Below are 13618 nucleotides of genomic sequence, written 5' to 3' on the forward strand. Positions count from 1 at the left end.
GACGCCCCCTCCCCCCCCCCCGCCCCAGCCTTCCTCTGCTTTGCTCCAGTCTTCCTCCAGCCCTTGTCAGCTGTTCACCCTCAGGGGGTCTGCTCCTTCTTTTCTGAGCTCTCACCCTTGCTCCACAGCTGCCTCCTCCCTAATGTCCCCACCTTTTCCCCAGATGTGTTAAGAACCCTGTCTTTGGAGACTCAGCGTTTACATGTGTGTTCACCAACTGGGCAGTTTAATTGCGATTCTGAATTTTACTTGTCTCCTACCCAAAACATGTGCTGATTTCCTGAGCCTCTTAGGCAGAATACCATGATCCTGGGAGATACCAGGCCACAGGATTAGGAGACTCTAACAAAAGTTTTTGATGGCAGATTTGCCATCTCCATCTTATGAACTTGGTCAGACCTGGTTACTGACCTACACAGTCAAGCAACTCACAGACCTGGGTGCTGGTCTGATTTCTAGTGCTTTTTGAACCTCTCTAACTGAGATGCCAAATACTTCTGAGCTACTCCTCAGCTTCCAACAGGGTCCACAGCCCAAGCCCCACCCAAGAACTGGTTGGGGAGGAGAGCACTTGCTTTTAGATTTTAAGGCAGGGGGCGGGGAGAGATGTAGGAATGGACTCTCCTGGGGTCCCAAGTAAAATGTATGAGGGCAGGTAATAAGGAAAAAGAATTCATTACCAACTAGGGCCCTGCTCAAAGGCCGAGTGCCTAATCCAATGCGCCCTAAGGTAGCAAAGAGGCAGTCTTTACGAGCCTACTCCTTTAAGAAGCGCGCCTGCGTGTACCCGTGTGTGTGTGTGTGTGTGTGTGTGTGTGTGTGTGTGTGTGTATGTGTGTGTGTGTGTGTCTGTGTGTGTCTGTGTGTGTCTGTGTGTCTGTGTGTCTGTGTCTGTGTCTGTGTACGCGCGCGCTTGCGTCTATGTGTGTCTGTATGTGTGTCTGAGACGGAGCGCGTGCGCGTGTGTGGTTAGAGTGTGTGCACGCGCGGGCCCCCAGATCACCGCAGACCCCAGGAAGGAGGAGTTATGTAGATTACGGTGAACATTCTGGAGGGGAGCTGAGAGGAGGGAAGGAACAGCAGAGGCAGTGAGCTGGGAGCGGCAGAGGCCCTTCCCGCAGAAACTGGGGGCACCCGCGGCGTAGGAGGTGGAGGAGGCGGAGGACGCACGGGCTGGAGGCGGCGGCTGCGACTCGGCGGCGCTGGGAGTCGGAACCGCGGGTGAACTTGGGCGCCACGTTCCGGGCGACAGCAGGGTGAGGATGGTGAACACTCGCCGCCGCTGACCCTGCCTTTCCTCCGCTCCTCCCCGCCTGCCCAGCCCGGCGCTGATCTCCTCCACCGGAGGGGTGGGTGAACCTGCGAGCTCACTACCCACCCGAGGACTTTTTTTTTTTTTTCTTTTTCTTTTTTTTTAAAGGAAGCGAGGGAGTGGGCATTGGGAAAGAGGGAGAAAACGCAGGGGAGCTCGTCCATCCGTTGAGGCACAGTTCACTATGATCTTACTCGCATTCAGCACTGGAAGAAGGTTGGATTTCGTGCATCGTTCGGGGGTGTTTTTCTTGCAAACCTTGCTTTGGATTTTATGTGCTACGGTCTGCGGAACGGAGCAGTATTTCAATGTGGAGGTAAGAGTACAGCGCTTTCTTCCTCTCCCCTCGCCTGGCTGCTCCTTGGAACCTTTCCTTCACTCGTCGGATCCTTGTAGCTAGGAGCACATTGTTTCCCTTGCAGCCAGCCACTGAAACCCTTGCTGAGTTTGCCGGTGTTGTAGGGGATGGATGCCTGGAGACCGACAATCCGTTATCCCCAGCTGCACAAAGCACGATGCTGCACGCTGCCCAGAGAGTCATTGTATCATGCTGGTGCTGCTTAGCCAGGGAAGAGGCAAAGCTCTATGGAGAGCAGACGTGTAGCTTTATAAGAAAGCTTGAGTTCATGCTGGATACAGAGCTAGGGAAACAGCGTTGATGGCTGGCATCATTGTACCGCTTGGGTATTGTTCCTGCAATATTTCTCCTTGTGGTCTGTGCCTAACAAAGGGAGGATAAAAATCAAAGAATCCAAGAAGAGCATGGGAATACTTGATATGCTTAATAACATCACTTTGTGATAAAACACTCCAGCAGACAGTGTCTTTCTATTAGACATAACTTAATACACTTGTAACTAGATCTAACTGTACAGAGCACATGAAATCCATCGCCTTTAAGTGCCTACTCTCTTCCTTCCCAGGGGACTGGAAATAAACGTGGCCCCGTCTAATAGTTCGGAGGTGTGTTTTTAATTTGATTTCACACTGACATGACAAAGCCTAGATGTCTTAGATTGCCATTTGGTTTACCGTGACAGTTTTGGGAACAGCCCACAGAAGCAATAGGGAACTTAAGGATAAGGACTTGTCAGACCTTTGCCAAAGTGCTCTTTCTGTCATCAATGGAGAGCTAAAGCCAGTCGTGTGCGGTAAATCAATGAAAGGCATGCACACCTGGGCTGTGACACAGTTCCTTTCATTAACATTACACTTAAGGTTGATACTGTGGGTAGGTCTGGGTAAAACGAACTTCTCTTGATTAGCTAATATGACTTCACATATCTCAAAAGAATTATGATTGAAACTTCATGGATTGGTTTGATAGTTGTGTTGTCGTCTTGAAGCTTCCTGTTGTGGTGTTAGGAGCTGTGTTTACACAAAAGCAGGACCTGTTGCACAGGGTTTGAACATGTTTCATGCAACCAATTTATAAGCAGCATGTCCATAATAAGTGCCATGTGTGCAGACAGAGTCATCTATGGACTGTCTTTGGACTCCATATACTGGGAGAAGCAATGTATTTGAAAAAGTAAGAGCCATCATCAAAGGAATTAAGGAAGTTTACAGATGTTAAGTAGGAATATGTTTCAAAGAAACAACAATTTGAAGGCCAAAAATAGTTTAACCCTTTGAAGCACACAGCTTGATTGTTTTCTACATAAAAACAGCAATGGAAAGAAAGGTCCAGACTTTTCTTGATGGCAAATTTAAACTTTTGGAACTACATGTCAATATGAGTTCTGTACTAACATTTAAATCAAGAGATAATTTAAATGAAATAAAAGAGTGTTTGAGTCATAGGCTGAAGGAATGAAAATGGCAATCGGTTGTTTATAATGCTATATACAGAAGAGGCTGTTGCTTGGTGGTAAAGGAGACTGTGGTGATGGGGTGAGGGGGAGGCAGTTAGAGTAAGTGGTTGGCTAGCATCTAGCTTCCTAAGGGAATTTGAGCCTTGGTGAATAGCTACCTGCTTTGGGAAACTCTAACTTACATTTACAAGATTGAATGACATCAGTGTTTTGATGATTATTAGGTTTGTTTTCATGAGGCTAAATATATAGGAGATTGTAGTTCTTTATATGGGAATATCTCAGTTCAAACAGATATTGTTACCTGAAAGAGGTTGAGATACTTTTATAAAAATGATTTCATATTGAATTTCAAGTATCTCTTTCTGTCTCTCAAGATTTATGTGAAGGGTAGTTCACAGAGCCAGTTTCCCATTTTGGAGGGATAGTTAAATTATTCCAGCCATGTTTATAGCACAATGCAAAGATTTAGCTGACAGATGAAAGAGTCATGTGCCCTCTGAGACCTTAGTAAGCTTACTTAACACAAAGGGAATTTTCTAATGATTTATAGGAGATTGTGTTTCACAGTTTGTATTATTCCCAAGTAGCTTTGTAAGCTCTTTAGTAGTTCTTTGGTTGGATGGATTTCTAATTATATATGTATATTATATATTTGTATGTCTATATGTATATATTATAAGTAGCTGATAATAAAAATTATAATACAATGATGTTAGTAAAATCAAAATATTATATGTAACATAAGATAATAGGACATTTCTGACTTGTGTCTATGCCTAATGAAAGTTTACTAGATATTTTTTTCTAATAGGAAATGCTAAAGGGAAGAATATTCCATTATTTCTTTTCCAGGAGAAAAGAAATTGTACTTTTATACTCTTGGTTACAAAACACACACTGAGATTGTTTTATTCCATTGATTCCCAAAGACAATATTAAAGAGATCCAATAGTAGCATAAATCATGCTTGAGGCTCATAGGATTTTGATTTTTTTCTAGTAAACACACTTAGTTATTAAGTTGGACCAGAACTTTAGATAGATGCCTTTTATGCTGACAACTAAGATTACAGTTTATTAATTGCAGAACTTAATTTGTGATTCTCCCATAGTTTTTGTCTGTATGATTTAAGGTTGAAAAGCCTCTATTATTTTTCCTGTAGGAGGTGTTGGGCAGAGGTATTCATGTTAACTCTTTCCTGTTTGATGTTCTTAAGAAAATCATTTAAAATGTTCTACTTTCAGAATGGATGATAGAAAAATTTGGATATTCTTATGAAAGCCAATGATAAATGGATATTTTTGAGTTTTTGGAAAAGCAAATAAAGTCTGTATTAAATCAAGAAACATATACTATACAGGTGGTACTGTGAATAGCTTCCTCTGCATTTCTCCATCACTCATTACGTTGTAAGGGAATATTCATTCACTGAGGTCTCTATGTACCCTTGAAGTGATAATAGTGTAAGTCACCATGTTACAAAGGAGTAGCATGGGGGATGTTTATTGAAAGTAAAAAACTCCTGCCACTGGATAACAGTCTAAAACTGAGGTAAATTATTAACAAGAAATTGTGATATTTCCTGATATTTTCATGATTCTGAGGCTTACTTCTGGCACACATACATTTTTTGTTATGAAATTTGAAATAAATTATAGTTCTTGGTGCCAATAACTTCGACTTTTATAACAAGTTATATGTATTAATATTCTTAGATAGATTTGTGAACAATAATATATGTTTGTTAAGAGTGAAAACATTTAAAGGCAGCTTTATGATAAAAGTAAACCATGTAAAACTGAGTGGTGCATAGAGCAAAGTGGAAGAAGATGATTATGGTTTTGGGGAAAAACAATCTTGATGAGGCAAAATTTGATTTCCTTAAATCAAAGACATAAGATTCTATATGCCATACAGAACATTTATTAAACGTGTTGTGCATTGTGAATATGGCCATTTCTTAAATTTTCACGTATTTTGTTTGGGTAACTGGTTGTTTTCTGATCAGTGTTTTCAGGTTTGTCTGATCTATCTCAAATGTCACAGTTTGATTTGGATAGTTGTGTACTGCATTTGAAATTGCCAATAAGTGATTATGAGATAAGAGCACTTCTATTTTAAAAAGTTCTGTATGCTGAGCTGTTTCATTGCCTATTTCTTGATTCCTTTTGCTTAAATGTTTAAGACTCATTATTTCATTTGCTCATAAAAATATGTCCACATGTAACCTCTACTTACAGCCTTCCATATGTCTGGGTCAGAGCAGCTGATAGCTGATCTGCAACAAGGTCCCCTGTGACTAATTCATAAATGTGTGTATCTGCTGTGGTATTGTAGGCTGAATGAGACACTCCACATGGGCTGGCCATTTGCAATGTTTCAGAGGGCCAAATCTGTAACCAGGAAGTCAGGAGTTAACAGTACACGGCCCCCCAGCTCCTTGCTCTGTCTCACTTTGGCTCTGCCTTTCTCTTTGGAAGTCGTCTACATAGGTTTTGCCCAAATCTAGAATTCTTTAGGAAGATTTTCTGAAGTGAAGGCATAGAAAGACTAGGGAGGCACCTTTGTCCTGAAAAGGTGTCTAGTAAAGTCTCCTGAGACATCTTTGTCTGCCTAGCTGGATTTTCTTTTCCATTTCCTTCTAGAAAATAAAGATCAAGTTAGATTCAATAACCACTATGTTACCTTTACAGTCAAGTTATTAGTGATGTATTGAAGTTTCTACTTTTTCACATTCAGGATATTAAGATTCAGTAGGAAATCTTAATGAATTTCTTTTGATTAATATTTGTTTTTCTAATGTTGAATTAATGGTATTACATGTATTTCATTTCAAGACTCTCTGCAGCTACTCACAATATATATGATCTGAAGATTTGTGAATGACTAATGAGAAGTTTTTCAGGCCAAAAATGAATATCCATGAAATATGTGACTCCATGTGTTGGATTTATTCAGTGTAGGAAGAGAAAGATTTATTTCCTCATGCTCCTTTGGGAATTTTATGGCCCCTTTGTCTGTGATTTTAAATTGTAAAAGTTCCTTTTCTCTTTACTTTCTGCTACAGTTCATTTCAGTATCTGTGGATGTAATTATGTCTATCACATTGCCTTTTGTAGAGCAATGTGCTTAAGAAGAACATGTATCCTGACACTAGATTTCCTGGCTTCTATCTAATCCCATTGCTTCTGCTGGAGCACTTATCCATCTCTAGAAGTTGAAGTTCACATAGTTGAGAGATGAGGATACTATTTGCTTTTATAGCTTGTTTTGATCATTGCATGAATACTGAATATCCTATGCATGTATTCATGTGCATTGTTGGAATCATTCCTTGAATGATTAAACATAACACTCTTTAGATATCACTTTACTAGTTGTAAGTCAGTAGTGATACAGGATATTGACATGATGGCAACAAATTAAGTAATAATCTATCAGGTTAGAACATGTCAGCTAGTCTGAAAAAATTCATTTCAATGTCTTTTCTGTTTTTATATTATAATATACTAAAAATCAATTATACTAACATCAGTATACTTCATTCCTGTGTTTTTTTTCTTAGACAGTTTAGCTCAAAAATGTGCTTTTTCACATTTTCTCTTGTCATCTGTTACTATCATAGATTGTCAAGTTCAGCTTACACCTACTATGACAAAGCAGAGTTTGCTGAAATCTGTTCCTGGTTTAAATAACACCATGAAAAATAAATAGTACTTTATAATTCAAAGGGCCTGTGCTTTTTTAGTCAATTGGGAACCAAGTGAGTCCTCTCTAAGCAAAGGACTAAAATTCAATATATAGACAGTTGTATTAAAACTTTGAACAAAGACAGAGAGAGCTAACAAAATCACTTTTATGTGGGCTTGGGAATGTCAAAGTGATACCTGATGGAGTATAGTGAAACAGTGAGTAGGTGTCACAAGATGATGGCATCACTTCTGGTGTTGTCCCTCACTGCTTTAAGCATGGGCAAGTAATTTCTTCAATGCCATTTTCTAAGCAGTGAGTATTAAAATAAACTGTTCATACTGATGTGGTGATTTGCATTGATCCTGGACTTGATAAGCTCTAGAATCAGGTCGAGACAGACTTCTGGATATTTCTCTGAGGGACTTTTATTGATTACCATAAATAACTTAACTATGAACAAAATCAGAAGGGGCATGGAAGCTGAGCTCCCGTTGTCACAAGCTCCTGCCACCATGAGTTTTCTTTCACAGGGAACTGTACTCGCCAGGTGTGAGTTGCTCAAGTAGGGATTTACATACAGCAATGAAAGAGGACAAAAACAAATAAAAAAAAAAAGAAAGCACAACCAAATAAAACATGCCAAATAAACAGAAAGGCCATTTACAGTAGTTAGTCTGTGCTTCAGAACATGGGATTTTATATAGTCCTGAAATATCAGGGGTGGGACATACCTACTTATCACTAAATTTGGGAACAAATTACATTACAAAGGTAGATATTTCACATGTTCTGTAAAATTAATGCCTTGAGTTATGACTTACATCTAACCACTGTTACTGTCTCTAGCAACATAGGGCACTTCATTCTCAAAATCATCTCAGTCTTCCAAGTAGTAAAAATACTGGCATTAGAGAATATATAAGTTTAAAGTCAAAATTTTACCAATGTACAAAATTTTAAAAATTATATATTAGAAACATGTAAATGTTATTCTACAAAAATGTATCCAATACTTACAAGTGAAAGTTTATAAAAGAAAGAAAAGGAAGATACAATAGGTTGTCTGAGGTTTTTTTTTTTTTTTTTTTGGATGTTTCTCAAGGTTGATATCTATCATCTGTCTCTCTGACTGACTGCCTATCTATCATCTACCATCTATTATTTATCATCTCTGCCTATCTCTGTCTGTATATCTGTTTGTCTTATTATCACCTATCTATCTGCATTATGTGTCTTCATTTTGCCTTTTGTGGAAGATCATTTTTAACACATAATCTGAGTGCTAGTTTATCTTTCTTGCCACATATTTTATGTGCATTTAGGTTGGGTTTCTTTCATAAAATATTCAGCTAATATAATCAACATGGAATTCCAGGCAAAATCATAAATGCTAAGTAGTTATTTAAGTAAGGCCCAAGAAACAAAATGTCTCTAATCTTGCTTTTTTGGAAAGTTATTTGTAGATTTTTAAGGTCATTTATGAAACCATCCTTGATTGATTCTTCTTGTTATTTATCACTCTGAGTGGATGCTTGGTCGTGTTGCTTCAACACCAATATCCCTGGCACACTGGTTTCTTTTTATGTGTGGTGTGTGTGTGTGTGTGTGTGTGTGTGTGTGTGTGTGTGTGTGTGTGTGTGTGTGTGTTTTAATTTGTGACCAGCTTGGTAAACCACATAGCAAGTTTGATTAAATGTGACCTCTGGGTGCAGTATATTAAAATAGGCTAGAGGGTGCAATTGAGCTATCTATTAAGGACTATCATGGCTTAGAAGAACTTGGTTTAAAAAATCAAAGAAACTAGGTGGAATCAGAGGTCACAGAATGACTCATAGAGAATCAGATTTTTGAAGAAGCCAGTGAACATGTAGCTTATGGTTTAAGATTTCACCTGGCTTAAATGGCAGTCATTTGGAACCAAGATTTATGTATTTCCTGAACGAAAAAGGAAATTAGCATTTCTTTGGGGGAAAAGTGCTCTGAGCCTAACAGTATGATGTAGCACTGCTTTATATATGATTCTTTGTAGTTGTGGAAAAATTCAAAACCTATGTATCTTCAGTTACTGCACTTACCTTAAGATCAAAATGACTCATAGTCTTAGATTTGATGTGGTATGAATTTAATTTGATATTGCCTGTTATATGTATGCAGCAAAAAATCTAATTTTAAAAGTACAGAATGATATTTAATCTTTAATATATATTTAATGTTATCTTAATATTTATTAGGATCATATTAAATGACTATTTTCCAATAAAGACAGATTTGGAAATACAGTTTATTCCTATTGTTTTTAAGACATATTAGTCAAAAAATCATGAAACTCATTTATTTAAATAGGAACGTCAGAAGACTTTTAATTTAAAAAATATTAGATGCCTTGTATGAATGATTAGTATGTGTGAGAAAGATATGAATTAGAAGTCATTCACTAATACATTAATGAATACTATCATTTAACTAAGATATAACCTACTCACAAATTTCATTCAGATTTTAGAAAATGTGTTTTAGTTGAGTAAGTTTAATGACACATAAATAAGCTGTGTTCTCAGGAGACAAAGTTATTGAAAGGATATAAATTATTTAATGGGATGGGATTTTCTAGTATTTGTTTCAGCTACACCCAAGAGAAGGCAGAATGAACCTTTCTCTTTTAGGGGATGCTGGATGCTGTCATGAATGTCATTTTATATCTCCAAATTGTGTGCACTTAATGTGACAGGAGGGAAATACAGGTACAATCCTCAGCACATGACTGATATAATCAAACTAAGTGGATTTCACTGGAAGAATTTTCCTATGGGAAGTTGTCAGAAATAAATAAATATGTTAATGTTTTGTAATGACTGATGTTTGTCTTTGTTTAGGTATCTACCTTTTGTGTATTCATTCCTTTAAACATTTGCTTGCCTGTTTCTTCTCATGATCCTATTTGTTTCTACTTTGTGTCTTAAGACATCTAATATTTTCAGAAAATTTCAGAATCTCTTGTATAAGTTGGGAAATGTTATATGAAACCAAATGTCTACCCCTCCCCTTTTCATCATGAGTGAAACGAAAGAGCTACAAGTAGATTGTAGATAATAATGGGTGCCCAGCTGCTTGTATAACATTAAGAACAAACTTAGAATGTCCATAACATTGGCACAGAGGTAAAATATTTTTTGCAGATTTAGTATTCTTTTTATTGCAGCAACTTTCTCATGTCAAAGACTGATTTGCCCCTCTATGGGTAATTTAGGATTACTAAAGTAGAATTTGCTTACAACAGGTTTGTGATCTTCATTGTTCATAGTTAGTACAAGTCTTTTTTTATTTAAAAAATTTACTTTATTTGACATACCAAACACAATTTCCCTACTCCTCTCCTCCCATTCCCTCCCCCTATGTCTTTTCTGCTTCTTCTCCCCCAGTCCACTCTTCAGAAAGAGTAAGAACTCCCATGGGAAGTCAACAAAGCCTGACATATAAGTCGAGGCAGGACCAAGCTCCTTCCCCCTATATAATTCAAGTCTTTAATGACAGCACAGAAACAAGTTTAGTGGTTGGTCACCCCTGAGAGTGAGAGTTGGAGGAGATTTAAGTTTTACTTCCTGCAGTCAGGACTACAGTACAGAAATAGACATCTTTTGCTATTGTATTTTAAGTAGAAAGATGTCTAGCAAAATGGAAATATGTCAGATTTCTTCAGATGTTTTACGTTAATCATAAAACAATGTTAAATAACAAAGATTGAAGGCTGAGACCCATGACATGCTTAAAAATCCTGCATTAGCATATCTCTTCATCACTATAGTCTTTTTCGTACCAACAATTCTTTCCACCATGCAGTAAGGAGTTTGTCACAGAGAGGTTAAAGATCTTGAAAGAAATACATTGAAATGGAGTGGGTGAGAAGCCTAGAATCACATAAGGGAGGCTGTGTCTGGAACCAAGGTTTCTAACTAAGTTCAGGTGAAAAGTAATTTCCAGGTTCCCTGTAAGGAATGTTGGATCACTTCCATTTATGACATTTACATACTCCAACCTAAAGGTAAATATTCAGTATGCATAATGAATTTGAGGAACCTAGTCTAAGCAGAATCTTATAGGAGCAAAACTGAATAGGAAGTCCTAGATTTGATTGCTTGATTCAACAATGATTTTATATAGACCAATACAGTTTTAATGTTAAATGTCTTTTATGATTTTTAATCATTAGATATTTGTAGTCTCTCTAAGACCTAATCTGGAGTTACATATCATATTAGATGAATTGTAATCTTATTCCTCAACTATTTGTATCTATGTAGTTTACTATTAAATACAGTGCTGAAAAGTCATAAATATTTCATCATATTTTATGATGAAAAGAATCCATTGTAGAAAACTTCCATCAGAGGCCAACATTATGGAGCCCTGCAGGAAAGGATGTGTGTGTGTGAGACTGTGGATTTGTGTATGGCTGTAGCCTGTCATGTTATATGAGTTTAGGTAATATTTGTGATAGAAGGTAGAAGATAACAGATTTACCATTTCAAAATGTTTATTTGTAATATAAAGGGAACTTCTTCAGAGAGAAAGAGAGAGAGAAAGAGAAAGAGAGAGAGAGAGAGAGAGAGAGAGAGAGAGAGAGAGAGAGAGAGAGTAGATGCCTCAAAAATAATGGAGTAAATATCCAAATTTTGTCAACAGGACTGATATCTTGTCACTGCCAATTTTGTACAGAGTCCAAGTTGGTGACTGAGCAACAGATATTAAATAACATCTCCAGGTCTTATGATTGTTACTGTGTGCAGCTTCCATGAATCATTTAATTTATTAATTATTCTTTTAAATGACATCTGTGCTGAAACCAGATTTCAAGGGTAATACTTTAGCTGGTTTTGTGAAATACTCAGTGTTATATATTCATTCCATATCTGTCTTTCTTCCTCTTGAAGCAGTGTATCACAATGTGTCCAAGACCCTTAGATGTTGTGACACACACTGTAAACTTGAGTGAGTTGAGTTGTTGACTCATTCTCCAGTTACTCACAGGTAAAACAGGGACAATAATAATCATGTTGGTTTTAAGATTAAAGAGTTACAAATGTATCTTGGACAAAGATGACATAACGTTTTTAAATTTATCCCCTTTACTACAAAATAACTCCCAAAATGTATAATGTAAATGAAACCATGTTTCTAAGTAACTTAATGTTTAGTAGAGAATGTGCTATCTCTGGGAGTTGGTATGAAATGAGGTATGCTCCGTCTGTAATGGTTTTCAGCAAAGTGACCAAAAGGGAAAACCTTGGTTTGGTCACCCTAGACCACCAAGAAACAGAGGGAAGTAAGCTTGGGGAGACCAAGGTCCCTAGAGTTCATAGATCAATATACTGAAAAGAAGATAACTACAAAGAATGAGAACCTGAATGGTCTGTAGCAGGTTTTTCTCCTTGCACTTGCTGTATCTCCCTGTGAAGTGACTACCCGGGGAGATAGGAAGCAGCCAAATAAAGTGCAGGATGTAACAATGGGTGCATATGAAGCAATGGCAATAGTGCCAATCCCCTACCCCAGCCAGAGAGGAAAACCTCATTTTCACAGGATATTTGTAGAGTACCCAAAATTATCCTGCCATAGTAAGTGGGAAGTAACTAGCCCTGAATGCAGCATTATACATTTCTGCTTAACTCCTAAAGGTCTGAAAGATCAGATCATTTCTAAGAGACTTAAAAATGAAACTCTGTAGTGTTTATTAGAATAAATATCTCATATGGCAAATGGCAAAACTCATAATATTTGTCATTCAATAAAAACTTACCAAACATGGGGATGTACAAATTGATCAGTCAGTAAAATGTTGGCCATACCAGCATGAGAACCTGAAACCAGATTTCTAGCACTCACTTTAAAAAGTGTTGCAACATATATCTGAATTCTTGAGTTAGGGAGGTGGAGATAGGAGCATCCTTAGGATGTCCTCGCCAGCCTGTCTATCTGAATAAGCAAATCCTGGTTAAAGATTCTGTCTGTAAAAATAAGGTGGACAGTAAATGGGGAAGGCATGTGATGTTGTACTCTAACCTTCATACACATGTTATGCACATGAATAGTTCTATAGTACACATAATTCATCAGTGTGGAAATAAACATAAAAGAACAGTTCTGAACAAAGAGAGATTTCATGGTTTTTAAGCCAGTCCCAAACATGACATACATGTTAAAATTAGAAATAACAATATTAAGCAATTACAACTGTATTATCTATGCTTGAAAGTTGAAACATGGAAGATAGTTTGTAAAAAGATACAAATTGAAATTCCAAAGATTAGAATTATAATAGGTAGACTGAAAATAAAATTAAGGTTAGAAGCACATTAGGTATTACTGAATAAAAACTAGGTCACAACAACAGAATGAATATGCATATGTATCACAGAGAACAGACAACTTGAAAATGAGCAGAATGTGCAAGACCATAATTTATGTATTTTAAGTGTGTTAAGGATTGAAACCAGCAAAAAGGAAGAAAGAAAGAGAGAGAGGAAGAAAAAAGGAAAGAAGTAAGAAGACATTTTTCCAATAATTTTAGGAATTATGTAAATACATAGGTCCAAGAACACAAAGATGCTACAGAGATGATTATTCCTGAAGTAAACCAGATAGATTGCATAAGCAAACTGTCAAGAGGACAATGTTAGATACAGACACAGAGATAGCTTATACACGAAAGAATTTTAAAAAAGAAGAAAGATTTCTTGCCAGAAATCATAAAGAAGACCTTGAAATACTAAAAGGAAATAAAACAAGTAAAGCCAAGCAG

The 13618-nt window shown here is 37.2% G+C and overlaps 1 protein-coding gene across 1 annotated transcript in view; it reads left to right on the forward strand.

The window, feature by feature from the left end:
- The first annotated feature begins 1496 nt into the window (after nt 1-1496).
- Mmp16 (matrix metallopeptidase 16) overlaps nt 1497-13618 on the forward strand; it is a 246648-nt gene continuing 234526 nt past the window's right edge. The window contains exon 1 of the mRNA XM_027403567.2: nt 1497-1628. Coding sequence (XP_027259368.1) covers nt 1497-1628 — 132 coding nt within the window. The remainder of the gene's footprint in view (nt 1629-13618) is intronic.

This window comes from Cricetulus griseus, chromosome 2, assembly GCF_003668045.3.
Source record: "Cricetulus griseus strain 17A/GY chromosome 2, alternate assembly CriGri-PICRH-1.0, whole genome shotgun sequence".
Classification (NCBI taxonomy): domain Eukaryota; kingdom Metazoa; phylum Chordata; class Mammalia; order Rodentia; family Cricetidae; genus Cricetulus; species Cricetulus griseus.